The sequence below is a fragment of the Podarcis bocagei genome, assembly GCF_964188305.1.
Source record: "Podarcis bocagei genome assembly, chromosome: 6".
In the NCBI taxonomy this organism is placed as follows: domain Eukaryota; kingdom Metazoa; phylum Chordata; class Lepidosauria; order Squamata; family Lacertidae; genus Podarcis; species Podarcis bocagei.
In genome coordinates this window covers 37,597,992-37,612,367 of record NC_138130.1, presented here as the reverse complement: position 1 = coordinate 37,612,367, position 14,376 = coordinate 37,597,992, and the positions used below count along the sequence as shown (strand labels likewise).

General features: G+C 39.9%; 1 protein-coding gene across 7 annotated transcripts in view; it reads right to left on the bottom strand.

The window, feature by feature from the left end:
* Positions 1-14,376, bottom strand: part of STS (steroid sulfatase) — a 111,358-nt gene that overhangs the window by 83,363 nt on the left and 13,619 nt on the right. For 4 of the 7 annotated variants that reach the window (XM_081197072.1, XM_081197075.1, XM_081197074.1 and 1 more), the window contains one exon: positions 905-1,090. In XM_081197072.1, the coding sequence (XP_081053198.1) occupies positions 905-1,050 (146 nt within the window). In that variant the 5' untranslated portion in view covers positions 1,051-1,090. Of the gene's footprint in view, positions 1-904; positions 1,091-6,333; positions 6,470-10,798; positions 10,821-14,376 lie in introns of those variants that run through there. The other 3 variants (XM_081197077.1, XM_081197076.1, XM_081197073.1) reach the window with 3 other exon arrangements.

Below are 14,376 nucleotides of genomic sequence, written 5' to 3'. Positions count from 1 at the left end.
TATTTCGAAGAGTGGGAAAAACTCTGGAAACAACACCTAAAATTTACGGCCTGTGTGTCACTTAAGGAGAACCTAATGAAAATGTTCTATCGCTGGTACCTGACCCCGGTTAAGTTAGCCAAAATGTATGGATCCTGCAATAAATGCTGGAAATGTAAGGTAAGGGAGGGTACCTTCTACCACATGTGGTGGGAATGCCCAAAGGTCACAGGGTTCTGGGAAAGTATATATGACGAAATGAAAAAAATGCTAAGATATACCTTTAATAAAAGACCAGAGGCGTTCCTGCTAGGTTTGGTAGGAAAGGAAATTAAGAAGAAAGACTACAAACTGTTCCAATACGCAACAACGGCAGCAAGGGTCCTAATAGCAAAAAACTGGAAGCAGGAGGGTATCCCAACAACGGAGGAATGGAGAAGCAAATTATTAGAATATGTGGAGATGGACAGGATGACATGTAAAATCAGATACACAAAAGATCAGAGGTTTGTCGAAAATTGGGAAAGTCTTACGAAATATCTGGAAAGCTTAATCGATGAACAGACAACACTAGTAGGTTTCCAAGGAGCTCTGTAAGAGGTAAAGGGTAAGGCTAAAAGAAAATGGATGGATGAGAATGACTTATGGCTTTACAAATATGGAAATGCGGATTTATTGTTTTAATGTTATTTTGGACGATTCGTGGAACGACTGAAGGAAGTCAACTTCTTTTCTTTAAGTGAACAGATATGAGTTTTGATAAAGTTTGTTATGTACTGTGATTTTTGTAAACTAATAAAAAATTATGCACGGAAAAAAAAAAAAACAATTGTGGTTGTGATCTTCCACAAGCTCTCTGCCCAGAACAATCTCTTTTGAAGCTAAAGCCAAATGTACATATATATTATCAAGTGTGTTGGCAAACCTTGAAGTTGTGTTTCCATAGCATCCCAGGTCTCCAATGCCAAGATCATCAGCCATGAATAATACAATATTGGGCTTTGAAATCCTTTCGTTAATAGCATTGCTTACAGGCCACAGATAAAGCATCACAGGAAGAAGGATCATCATTCTGCTGCTTTAGGGCAAGGATGCTTCAAAAAGTTACCTGCTTGATAAAAGAATGTTGTTTTATACATTTGTTATTTATATAAAACAATATAAAATGTTGCTTTATATTTATTTTCATAAACGGCATAATAATTGACCTTGCCATTACAATGAGAACACCATGAAAAGGAAATACAGTTCTTAATAGTTCTAGCAATTACTCGTGTTATTAAAGTTTAGAAGCAGCCTGTTGAGTCCGACCTTTCGCATTTTAAAACATTTTAATATATTTCCTTTCATAGTTTCGCTGAAAGAGAAAAGCTGAAATATAGCAAATAGGAGTCAGTCTTTCACATATTAGATGACGTTCAAGGACTTTTGAATATTTTTTTCCAAAATGTTCTTTCTTGGCAAAAAAAATTTCTGTGGAATTACCATCTGACATAAAGTAGTATTAAGGTATATTCACATTTTCCATCTAGGCAAGGTGAGGACATGATTTTAGGATACCTAAAGAACCCAATAGTTGTTTATGCTGGTGAAACTGACAGTCTGTTCAAGGAAGCTGAGAAGGCCTCTGCACTTCCCTGTGGTACGGTGTTCCGGGCAGGCCACATGCTCTCCCTGTGCACAGTGGGGGCTTGGAAGTGCCCCCGCATCATAGAGGGGTTCCAGCCACGTCCCGGCTCCCAGCTGACCTATCCGGTTGGCCAGGGTGGGGGTGGCTTACAGCATTTAAGCAGCCATGTGGCCAGGGAATTTCCTCTTGGTTCCTGCTTCCATGGATCAACCACCCTCCCACCCTCTTTTCATGTGTTCGACACCTTGGCCTTGCTATGGACCTCGGCTGGTCACCTGTTGAGGGGGCCTGGTAGGAATTTTTCCACTTGGCAAATTGCCACCAGCCATTTGGTTTTTGCCTACCTCGTAGCAATCGTCACAACTTTGTTTGGCGGTTTAGGAATTGGTAAAACCTGGTTCATGGGAGAGGAGGTTGTGGCCATCGCCGGCCCCTCCTCTTTAAGTGTATTCCGTTAAAGGGATCTGCGGGTGTGGCTCTCATCCGAAGCCCTGGTATGGGCTAGGGCAGGGGTCTGCCACCCGTGGCTCCGGAGCCACATGTGGCTCTTTTACACCTTTGCCGCGGCTCCGGGGCAGATACTAGCGAGGGGAGGAGGCGCATTGTGCGCCCCGACACTCCCCACTGTGGCGGGCGCTGTACTGGCTGTGACGTCGCATGGCGGCGGTGCGTGCGTTAGTCACGCACCGTCCCGACGTCACCTTCCCGCCCGCCCGCTACATTGTAAGGGGCATGTACGCTGGTCACTGCATTGAAAGGGGGCATGTACGCTGGTCACTGTTTTGAAGGGGAGTGAAGAACACACAACAAAAAAGGTAACTTGTTAATTTAACGTTTATTTCTATGAGGAGGAGTAATTCTGAGGGGTCAAACAAAGAAATAATAAAAAAGTGACAAAAAAGTTATTTTTATAATGACGAGTTTTGCGGCTCCCAGTTTTTTTTTCTTCGGAAACGGGTCCAAGTGGCTCTTTTTGTCTTAAAGGTTGCAGACCCCTGGGCTAGGGCCATGCCACAACCCCAGCAGGGACGCTGGAGGAGCTCTCAGTTGATGAACATCAACAGAGCTCCCCCTACTGGTGATTGACCCTTACTGGACTACCCGCATGGCAGGCAGGAGTCAGATATAGTTGGTTCAATTCCAATGCCTAAGCCAATACCACTCATATTCTGTAACCAATAAAGTTGTGGCTTTAATTCACCCATTAACCTAAAATACTGGTGTCCATGTGTTTTATTATTCAGCAGATGGGGGGAGGTCTTGGGGCCTTGACACGCAAGGCATTGCCCGAGCCCAAAGTAGTGCAGTCCAAACTAGTGAACAAACAGCTTCTTGAGAGCTCCATAAAATTGTGAAAGCCCAAACACAGGAGCGGGATATGAAGACCTAAACAGACCATTCTCTTGGAGTGGAAGAGTAGGGAGCACACGGCAGTCGAAAAAACTTACACTGTGCACTGAACTTGTACTAAAAATGTGATCGGGGTCACATGTGTGAGACAGATAGAGGGCTTGCAAAATTAAACAGAGGAGCATTAAGGGGAAAAAAACCTACATGTGTCAGCTTCCATGTGAACTGGGCTCCACTTACAGTATGTAGCGTTTCAGATCACATGAAAGTTTATGTGCCTACAGCTGTATGCTTGCAGATTTTCCCTAGTCAAACATCCATGCATAAATTCAGGCTGAAGCAAGGAAGGCACAGGATAGATGGATAACATAATAAACAAACACCTGAAGGGGGTTCAAGTTTGGGTGTGTTTTGTGCCTGAAGAAAGGGGATGAAAAGCTTGAAATGCTCTTGGCAGTGAACGTTGATTCAGCAAGAAGCAATTGCTTCACCTCCTTTTTCCTTTCATATTTTCTGGGGAAGAAAACTGCAGTCCTGAAGACCAGCCAGTTCTTTTGAAGAGTACAGTTTGCACAGTACTGCACAATGTTCCATAACAATAAACCAATGTGCATACTTGATGACAGCAAAGAATGCCTCTGTTTGAGAAGCACAATATTCCTCGTAGGTGTCATTGTGTCAGCCTCAAGGAAATGGGCTTGCCAGTCTAATTAAAAATAATTGACATCTGCCACACTCTAAGCAAAATGAAACATTCACAAGCAAGCAAAAGCATTAGCTGCTATCTTATCCTGTAACGAAATCGACTTAAATGTTCAGCTTACGTTTAGTGTAAGACTTTCACCAGAAGCAATGCCCTTTTCTGTTGGACAGGATTCCCAGTTTTAATAGAAGAAGAGTTTGGATTTGATATCCTGCCTTTCACTCCCCTTCAGGAGTCTCAAAGCGGCTAACATTCTCCTTTCCCTTCCTCCCCCACAACAAACACTCTGTGGGGTGAGTGGGGCTGAGAGACTTCAGAGAAGTGTGACTGGCCCAAGGTCACCCAGCAGCTGCAAGTGGAATAAAATGTTACCGGGGGGGGGGGAGGGGGAGAGAGAATGCCACAGCTGAAGGCAGACTGTGCTGCTGTTTCACACATGTGTCAGCGCATGGGATATCTATTCTTTGTAGTACTATCCCACCATTCAGGTTTAGGCGTGCAGATAGCATGAACACATAGAAGGGGCTGATTGCGTGGGTCTTTTTTCATGCAATATGGACCCTGCAGAGAAGGGATGCTGGGAAGGAAGTTGCCAATCAAGTGGGAAAGAGCCACATGATCTGTCCTGTTCATGTGGTTGCATAACATTATTCACACAGCATCCCTGCAAAGCAGGATCATATTGTTCAAATATGGTTCCCATGATATTCTATATTTTTCTAAAAAAAAATTGTTGTTATGCAAAGCTTGAGTTTTCTCCAAGCCTGTTGCTATCTCTCCCTTGTGTGTAGATGTTGGTTTGATAAGGCTCAGTACTCAGAGAATGGGTCTGCTATTAGTATAAAGGATATTGATATCCCAAACAGATTTATGAGCCCAGGGATAAGGGCAGGAGCGATCAATGTTATTGCAACCTGTTGAATATGCATTTGACATTGGAGATAGTAAACCTGCTTTCAAACGAATCTTACTGTATATTCCCAGCATCAGTTACTGAAATACTCCCATTGATAGAAACCACCCTTGAGCCAACAGAGCACAAACAATACAAGATGCTACACAGGAAATGTTATGTTCAACCTGTCTGGGAATGAACAGTATAAACCTATAATACAAAACCTTTCTCCCCCTCTCCTGTGCCTAAGAATGCTCAGAGATTGATTCCATCACACCACACTATATTATTTTTTTCCTTTACAATGATCTCTCTAATATTTGCTATCTTCCCACTCCCCTCTGGTCTTCTACACAATAAATTGACACTTCATTAGTATCTGCAATCCTGTACACATACTTTCACAGGCTGAGAAAGTAGTAAGCTCAGTCTTCTCACCTATTAGCTGCTTGTCATCACTTGATCATTCCAGAAACACATAGCAGATGCAGCCCACTTTGTTTTGAAGAACCTTCAAATCCATTTTCACCCCCTAACACATTTTTCAAAGCAATGAATAACTGCCTGATTTTTACAATGTTTCTTTAATTCAATATTCCGCAGAAGTGTTTTAGATGTGTTGCTCCTGGCTTTCTTGTTTAGCATGTAAGATGTTATTACTAAGAGAATCAATATTCAGAGGAATACATCAACATATAAATACAGAAGGAACCGTGAGAAATTAATTGGTTCAAGGAGTTATCAAGAGTATCTAGGAAAGGCAAGTATTAAACTTGTCAGATTTGACAAAATAAAATATTCCATACTACACTAGGAACGCCTATAACTAACGATCACATATAATTAATTTTTGAATTTAAAAATGTACATGGAGTGACATGGAGTGAATAAGAATTGGGCCACACACACAACAATGGGCATTTGTGTGTTTGAACAAATATGCTTATTATGCTCTGCCCATTGGGACATGTGAAGCTAGGTTCTGGGTATCCTGGGTAGTTCATTTTATTATTTTTGTGGGGTGGTGAAGGAAGCAATTAGAAGACTGTCTCGCATACATGATCTGTGGCAGGATCCCTGAGACATCTGGCTGTACTGTAACTCAAAGTCACCTCAAATGCCAATCACATGACACAGATAGCATCCTGGGGCAGGACGTAGAGGGACCATTCTCTCACTGGTCTACTCCTTCAAGATTCACATGTGGCTTCAACCAATGTCATCACCATAATACAAACACAGCTTTTTTCTTTTCCTGATAGAGAAGGCATTGGAACAAAACCATGTCAGAGGGGAGTGATGTGAGCATCTCCTTCCACAGGAGGCCACACTGAGGTAAGCCTTGACCTATAAACATCATACTCAGGGAAGCATGGAGCACATAACAATATAAGGTAACAAATGTAGAAAGCATTCGGGCGAGTGTACATTTGTGTATGTGTTTTAATCCATCCCACAAAACAAATGAGCATCAGCAATTTTTCAAAATACCTGTACATTGTCACTTCTCTCTGAACTGAGTCGAAAAGATCAGATCAGCCAGTGTCAGGGATAGCTGTTGGACTACAATTCCCATCAACACCAGCCAGCATGGCCAAAGGTCAGGGAAAGTGGGAATTGTAGTCTAACATCTGGAGAGCAGCATGTTGTCCACCCCTCAGTAAGTCTTGGCTGAGAAGGAGCCGATTTCATTCATTTTGTGACTCCAGTGAGTATAGAGTATAGGGATGGTGAAAATTCAATCCTTCAGAATTCTAGAATAGGAGCTGATCCTACCTTTAGAAGGCTCTGTCCGTATCCGGCATATCATCCAGTCCTAAAAATACTACGGGCAGGAAAGAGTTTAAATTCTGAATATAGCCAGTCTCTGAGCTTATCCTCACAGTCTCTATCCTTGTATGAGACTACCTGCTGCTCTCAAGGATATTCTTCTCCAGTGTAATTTCCTCAGCATCTGGATGAAATTAATAACCTCCTTATTCTAGCCCTGCCCTATTTCTCCGGGCTGTTGGCCACCTCTCACTCATGACAGTCTGGTTCCAGTGTCTGTCTGAATATAAGGTTTGTGACAGCTAAAGGACAGAATTCCATGATAAAAGAAGAATCTTATGAAAATACTAAATTACTCTTAGGGAAAAGGAGAAGAATCCATGATGAAGAAGCCAAATGAAATTCCATGCACCTACTTGAACTTCCAGGCTATATGGAATGTCTTAGATCTGATTTACAGTTGTACAACAACACTGTGGTATCAAGAAAGACAAGAGTGAACATTTATTATATAAATAAATCAACAAATGCTCATTTAATCAGATATATGGAACAGCCTCAGATTTTATATCTTCCCCAACCTTGTTTGAACTAAAACTGCCACCATTCCTGTCTATTGCTTTTGCTGGGTGAGGCTAATGGAAGTTGTCCAAAGTACATTGAGAGCACCAGCTTGGGAAAGGCAGATTTACATGAATCACAAGGGACTCATACTACCTTGACGCCCTGGGAATTTTAATGTTTGCCAAAGTAGATGGGTGTATAGTCAAAGCAATGGCATCAATTGGCTTGCATAATTCTACAATAATACAGAATATTGTAATCTGTCTAGACATTTGATGTTTGCATGCTTCCATTAAAGGAGATGCATCATTAATTCAAGACACAAGTGGACATGTTTTGCTGGTGCACCACTTTGATTCAAAATGCAAAAGAAACAAAACCAACAAAAACCTGTTCATGGAAAAAAACAAATACATTAATTCAAATATGTTTATTTGCTGTGCAAATTAGTCCTGGGTTGAAAAACTGGAGACTCAACCTCTGCCTTCCACAAGCAAAGAATCATTTGTTGTGTTGCCCAAATAAAATGCGAATTTGATATTCATCAAAGCACAATTTAATTAAAAGTCCTGTTAATATCCTGATACTACAAACAAAGCTACTAAAAGAATGTTTCAGTAGACAGTATGACACCCAATTAACATAGACACTATTAATTACCTGTAAACTACAGCAATAATTACATATATACATTAGGAAAGAGATTGTGGCTGTTTTATATTATGGAAAATATCCAAGGAAGAAATCATTGTCAGCTTTTAAACCAATCTTTAATTAAACAAATGTTAAACTACACAAGACATACATATTTCAACCTGCCAATTGCAAAGAGCTCAACAAAACTGTGGGTAGAAAGAATTTCAAAACGCCACCACCAATAACAACACATTTAATTTCTTAGTCACTTGTTACAAAATTTTAAGAGCATGAAGTATAACAGATATAAGGAACATTTAAAGGTTATGAAGCAGAATTGTAAATCTCTGTTGTTGTTGTTGTTGTTGTTGTTTTTGTTTTTGTTGTTGTTGTTATGTTCATGTGTATAATGACTGTCTGCTAAAACACAATAAACTGACTTGACCTGTCTTGCCAATATTGCTCAACTACAACTCCCATAGTCCCAGCAAGCATAGCTAATGGCTAGGAATGTTGGGAGTTGAAGTTCAGCAATATTTGCATGGTCAAAGATTTCCCACACCTGAAATATAACTTAAAATCGGGGGGGGGGGGGGGGAGAGAGAGAGAGAGACTTACAAGGAAAGCCACACAAGAATCCATAAAACTGTAGCAATTAATTTGAGTCTGCCATCTAAGAAACACAATGTATGTTTGAGAATGTAAAATTGTTCTATTATCTAGGACTTGCCTGGATATTTAAACTAGGGAAATTTGCCTCTCAGGAGAAACTGGCCACTCTCCAGGCACCCGGCTTGATCTCCTGTTGACCTCCCTGTCTTCATTCCCGAGAAGGATCCAGGCTAGGTCACGATCGGCGATCCTCCTCAAACGTGAGAAGAACACACCACTCTTCCCTGCCCCCAGGCAGGGGAAAGAGATAGACAGAAATGTATTTGCATGCCTTTATTTCTGTCTTTGCAGCGTTACAGAGAAACATGTCTGCTCTCTTCAAACTCCAACAGCAGAGAGACACACTCCACCTCCTGTACTTCCTGTACAGCTCAAATTACACTCTGAGCTAAATCCGGTGCTCAGCACTGTGAATAGACTGTCCCTCTGTTCCCACGGAACAGTCCCAACATTCCCATTATGTTTTGCTTTCATGCTAGCAGCTGCTCGCGGCCGCATTGCTTCTATATCGTAACAGTTACCTCCTCTGCCAACCCCAGCCCCAACCCCCAGATGGCAGCACTGCTTTTTGGAAAATAAGTTTGAAAGCAGTGGTCCTTCTTGGTTGTGACTAACTTAAGCCCCTTGAGATTAGAATAAACACACTGGGCTGAATCCAATCATGACTGACAAGACCCATTGCTTTCAGTGGATCTACGCTGGGTGTGAATGGATCCATCCCATTTAAGATCACAATCCTATACATGCCTGCTCAGACGTAAATCCTCTTGAATTCAGTGTGGCTTTCTCTGGAGATAAGTACAGGTGTGCCGTCCCCATCCCCCGTCCCCCCACTTACACACAATTGACTTGCGTATGACCACATATATGTGCTGTGCCATGAAATAATTTAATCATTCAATTCCCCCCTGCCCCAAATGGTGGGAGAGAGCTGGAGAGTCCTCATGGCTCATGAGTAGACCCTCCATGGAGCCCAAAGAGGACATCAGTGAGGGTGAAGGGAGCCCCAAAGAGACTGGAAGCACAGTGGGGCTTTACTTAGGCTGCTCAGCCTCTCTGCCTAACAGCAGCCCTACTTTCCCGTGCATCCTCCAGCCTTCTGCCAGCCTCAGAGCTTCAATTCTAGTTGCGGATATTAATGGATGCCATTTTTTTGTTATGGATTGAAGACAGAATAGCAGCTGGGGTGTTTAAAGCTTGTGGTGTAGTGGTTAAGAGCGGTAGACTCCTAATCTGGGGAACCGGGTTCGCGTCTCCGCTCCTCCACATGCAGCTGCTGGGTGACCTTGGGCCAGTCGCACTTCTCTGAAGTCTCTCAGCCCCACTCACCTCACAGAGTGTTTGTTGTGGGGGAGGAAGGGAAAGGAGAATGTGAGCCGCTTTGAGACTCCTTAAAGGGAGTGAAAGGCGGGATATCAAATCCAAACTCTTCTTCTTCTTCTTCTCCTCCCCACATTATGCAATTATGTGCACAGAGGCCTGGAACGTAACCCCTGTGTAACTTGGGGGGTGCCTGTATATGCAGGATTGCCACCTAAATGAACTCCATATTCCCGAGCTATAGAACCACAGCTGTCAACCTTCCCTTTTTCTGCGGGAAATTCCCTTATTCCAGCGCTCTTTCCTGCTGCTATCCCAGATTGTTAGATAGCCCGTAGACTGTCCCTGGGACAGGTGAGGCTACTGATCCCTTATTTTCAAGGCTGCTGATCCCTTATTTTCAAATCTGAAAGTTGACAGCTATGTACAGAACACTGGAGAAAAAATGAATTCATAGGCTTACTCTCTTATTTATGAATAATAAAACGACTGAATATGTTTAACTAGGCAAACTATTAAGTAAATAAAAATGAAAACATAATAGGATTAGGAAAAGAAACCCAAGAATTAAAGTATTAAGGTCTTTAAGATAATAAATAAGTTCCATAAGTAAAGAATCAGAAGAAAGGCCAAATAGGCCTTACAAAGCCTGAAAGAAATAAGCCATAATAAAACATATTAAAAACAAAACAAAATCAATTCTATCTAGAAATGAACAATATCTTTATGGTATTAAGATTTACATATTTCTTTGGAAGATTCAAGAGCGAAAATGCATTGCTTCACTTCTCTCATTAAGAAGTGTGACAGAGTCAACAGAGAGTTTTATCAGTTCTTTATGACACAAATAGGCCTTTACGTATATTGAAACGATAGTTCAGAAATAGTAAGGGGGAAAAATGGCTATGGTGCCACTGTGAATAAATGTATGTTTGAGAGAGGGATTAATTGGAAGCTAGCCACGGGCAGCAAAATCTCGGGGTGGTGGGTGGGGTGGCATCCTCATTGAAACTTTGGGGAGCGCTCGGCTCCTCACCCCCCCCATGGCACCTATTTTGATTAGTGTCATTCTAGATACACCCTAGAGCTGTTGTTGCTGCTGGTTTTACTACTACTACAACAACAACAAGGTTAAACAATTTTTGTAATTTTATGTTGTGACCCACCCTGGGATCTATGGGTATGGTATAGCATACAAATTCAATAATTAATAATCAAAATAATAAATAATAATAATAAACAAAACCAAGTAATATAGTCCCATTCTGAAAATACCTACATGCATTATTATGTCATTTTTGTGTCTAAGATCTTGATTACATCATAGGAGTCACTCTCCTTGAAATGACAAAATGTTGGTTCCACTTTTCCCTAAAGATGATAAAATACACTGTGCTTTCTTTTAGAACATCTTTCTCCATTTTGATGAAAGATATATGAAAGTATTTTTGGTATTTTTGCATGTGTACTTAAACATCCTCTCTCTTTTTATCTATTTATCTTTTCCTCTTCTGCTCTATTAACACATTTTATGGACAATTTCTCAATACAGTTACTTATCTTGCTTTGAACTGTAAGAGAAAGAACAGTCCAAATTCCAAAACCATGCACATAATGTAACAGTGTTAAGTCTGTTTTTTTATTTCCAGTTCATGACCAGACAGCCTTGGGTAGGTCAAATTACACATTAACTTTGTTATATAACATACGTCGTCAAAGAACATTACATATTTCACAACTTAAGGCTTGTGACACAGCATATCTTAAGAAAGCACATTATAACCTACTAGCTTTCACTCTGAGGAAAATCAATCTCCAGGTAAAAATTACAAATTTCTTGAATTTAACTTTCCCCCCCTTTTTTAATGATATTTATTAAAATTTCAGAGAAAAGAATTACATAAAATCAAGAAATACAAGAATAAAAAAATAAAAATAAAAATACAAGAAAAATGTAAAATACAAAATACAGAATAAAAAAGTAAAAACACTTACAAAGGAAAAGGGAAAAAAAAGAAAAATAATGAATCAATCTTTCCATACCTTACATTCATATCCTTATTTCCCTGACCTCCTCATACCTCCCTTTTTTGTGTTCCAATTCAATTAGTTAATTCAGCAATTTCTTTCCCTCCTTATTATCCTGATCTTTAATCTTAATATATTGTAGCATTAAATTTTTACCTATTAAAAATCCAATTTTTCCATATTCTTTTATATCATTACAGCTAGAAACCACTTAACTTCAAACATCATTCTAACATTCATTAATTTTGCAATATTTCTGTAAATAGTCTTTAAATTTCTTCCAATCTTCTTCCACCGACTCTTCTCCCTGGTCTCGGATTCTGCCAGTCATTTCCGCCAATTCCATGTAGTCCATCATTTTCATCTGCCATTCTTCCAGAGTGGGTAAATCTTGTGTGTTCCAATACTTTGCAATAAGTATTCTTGCTGCTGTTGTAGCATACATAAAGAAAGTTCTGTCCTTCTTTAACACCGATTGGCCGACTATGCCCAGGAGAAAGGCCTCTGGTTTCTTCAAGAAGGTATATTTAAATACCTTTTTCAGTTCATTATATATCATCTCTCAGAAAGCCTTAATCCTTGGGCACGTCCACCAAAGGTGAAAGAATGTACCTTCAGTTTCTTTACATTTCCAACATTTGTTATCAGGCAAATGGTAGATTTTTGCAAGCTTGACTGGGGTTATGTACCACCTGTATATCATTTTCATAATATTCTCTCTTAAGGCATTGCATGCCGTAAACTTCATACCTGTGGTCCATAACTGTTCCCAGTCAGCCATCATTATATTATGTCCAACGTCTTGTGCCCATTTAATCATCACAGATTTCACCATTTCATCCTGAGTATTCCATTTCAACAGCAAGTTATACATCTTTGACAGAGTCTTAGTTTTGGGTTCTAACAATTCTGTTTCCAATTTTGATTTTTCCACCTGGAAGCCGATTTTCTTGTCCAAATTGTATGCCTCCATTATCTGATAATAATGAAGCCAATCACACACTTTGTTTTTTAGTTTTTCAAAACTCTGCAATTTCAATCTATTTCCATCTTGTTCCAAAATTTCCCAATATTTCGGCCATTTGACCTCCATATTGAGCTTTTTCAGAGCTTTCGCTTTGATCGGTGACAGCCACCTTGGGGTTTTATTTTCCAATAAGTCCTTGTATCTTATCCAAACATTAAACAATGCTTTCCTGACAATATGGTTTTTAAATGCTTTATGCGCTTTGACCTTATCATACCACAAATATGCATGCCATCCAAATATGTTGTTAAAACCTTCTAAATCCAAAATGTCTGCATTTTCAAGAAGCAGCCATTCTTTCAACCAGCAAAAAGCTGCTGATTCATAGAAAAGTTTCAAGTCTGGCAGGGCAAATCCACCTCTTTCCTTTGTATCTGTTAGTATTTTAAATTTTATTCTAGGCTTCTTGCCCTGCCAGACAAATCTAGAAATATATCTCTGCCACTTCTTGAAACAGTCCATTTTGTCCACAATTTGTAATGTTTGAAACAAAAACAACATTCTAGGCAATACATTCATTTTTATCGCAACAATACGGCCTAGCAGTGAAAGCTTCAAATTTGACCAGATTTCTAAATCTTTTTTCACTTCAACCCAGCATTTTTCATAGTTGTCTTTAAATAAATTCCCATTTTTTGCTGTCATGTTAATCCCCAAGTATTTGACTTTCTTAACCACTGTTAAACCTGTCTCATTCTGAAACCTCTCTCTCTCAATTGGTGTTAAAATTTTCTCTAAAACCTTGGTTTTTAACTTATTCAGCTTAAACCCTGCAACCTGACCAAATTCTTGAATCAGTTCTAAAACTCTTTTAGTACTAGATTCTGGCTCCTGTAACATCAATACTAAGTCATCTGCAAATGCTCTCAATTTGTACTGTTTGGCTCCGACCTGTATACCTTTAACCAACTGGTCCCTTCTTATCATACTCAGCAAAACCTCCAGGACCGATATAAAAAGCAATGGGGAGATTGGGCAACCTTGTCATGTCCCCTTTTCTATCTTAACTTCCTCCGTCACCACATTATTTACAATCAATTTAGCCTTTTGTTCAGAATATATTGCACTTATACCATTTTCAAAGCCTTGGCCTACCCCCATACCCTGTAAGTTTTTTTTCATAAAAATCCAAGAAATGTTGTCAAAGGCTTTCTCCGCGTCCACAAAGATTAAAACTGCCTTAGTGTTTATATTCACTTGTAATTTTTCTAAAATATTAATTATGTTTCTCACATTATCAGATAGATGTCTTCCTGGGAGAAAGCCTGCTTGGTCCTTATGTATCTCTTCCACTAACACTCTTTTTAGTCTTTTATCTAAAATATCTGCAAAAATTTTGTAATCCACATTAAGCAATGATATGGGGCGATAGTTCTTAAGCTGCGTCTTTTCAGTCTCTATTTTCGGTACAAGTGTGATATATGCTTCTTTCCACAACTCTGGTGCCCTTTTCCCCTCCATTATTTCATTACAGACCTTTTTCAAAGGTTGTACTAGCCATTCTTTTAAAGATCTGTAATATCTAGAAGTCAGTCCATCCGGTCCTGGAGATTTACCCAATTGCATATTCTGAATGGCACCTTCTATCTCCTGTTCAGTTATTTTGTAATTCAACATTAATTTATTTTCTTGAGAGATTTTTTTGTAATCCATTTGTTTTCTTCCCCCCTTTTTTGAGCATACAATGGTATAAATGCTGGAAAGAAATCAGTGTCTCACAGCAGGCAAAGGCTGTTCTTAGGAATCCCACTGCTTTTTCTATACCATCAGACTAAAAAGTTATGAAAGGGTTTTCTGCCTTT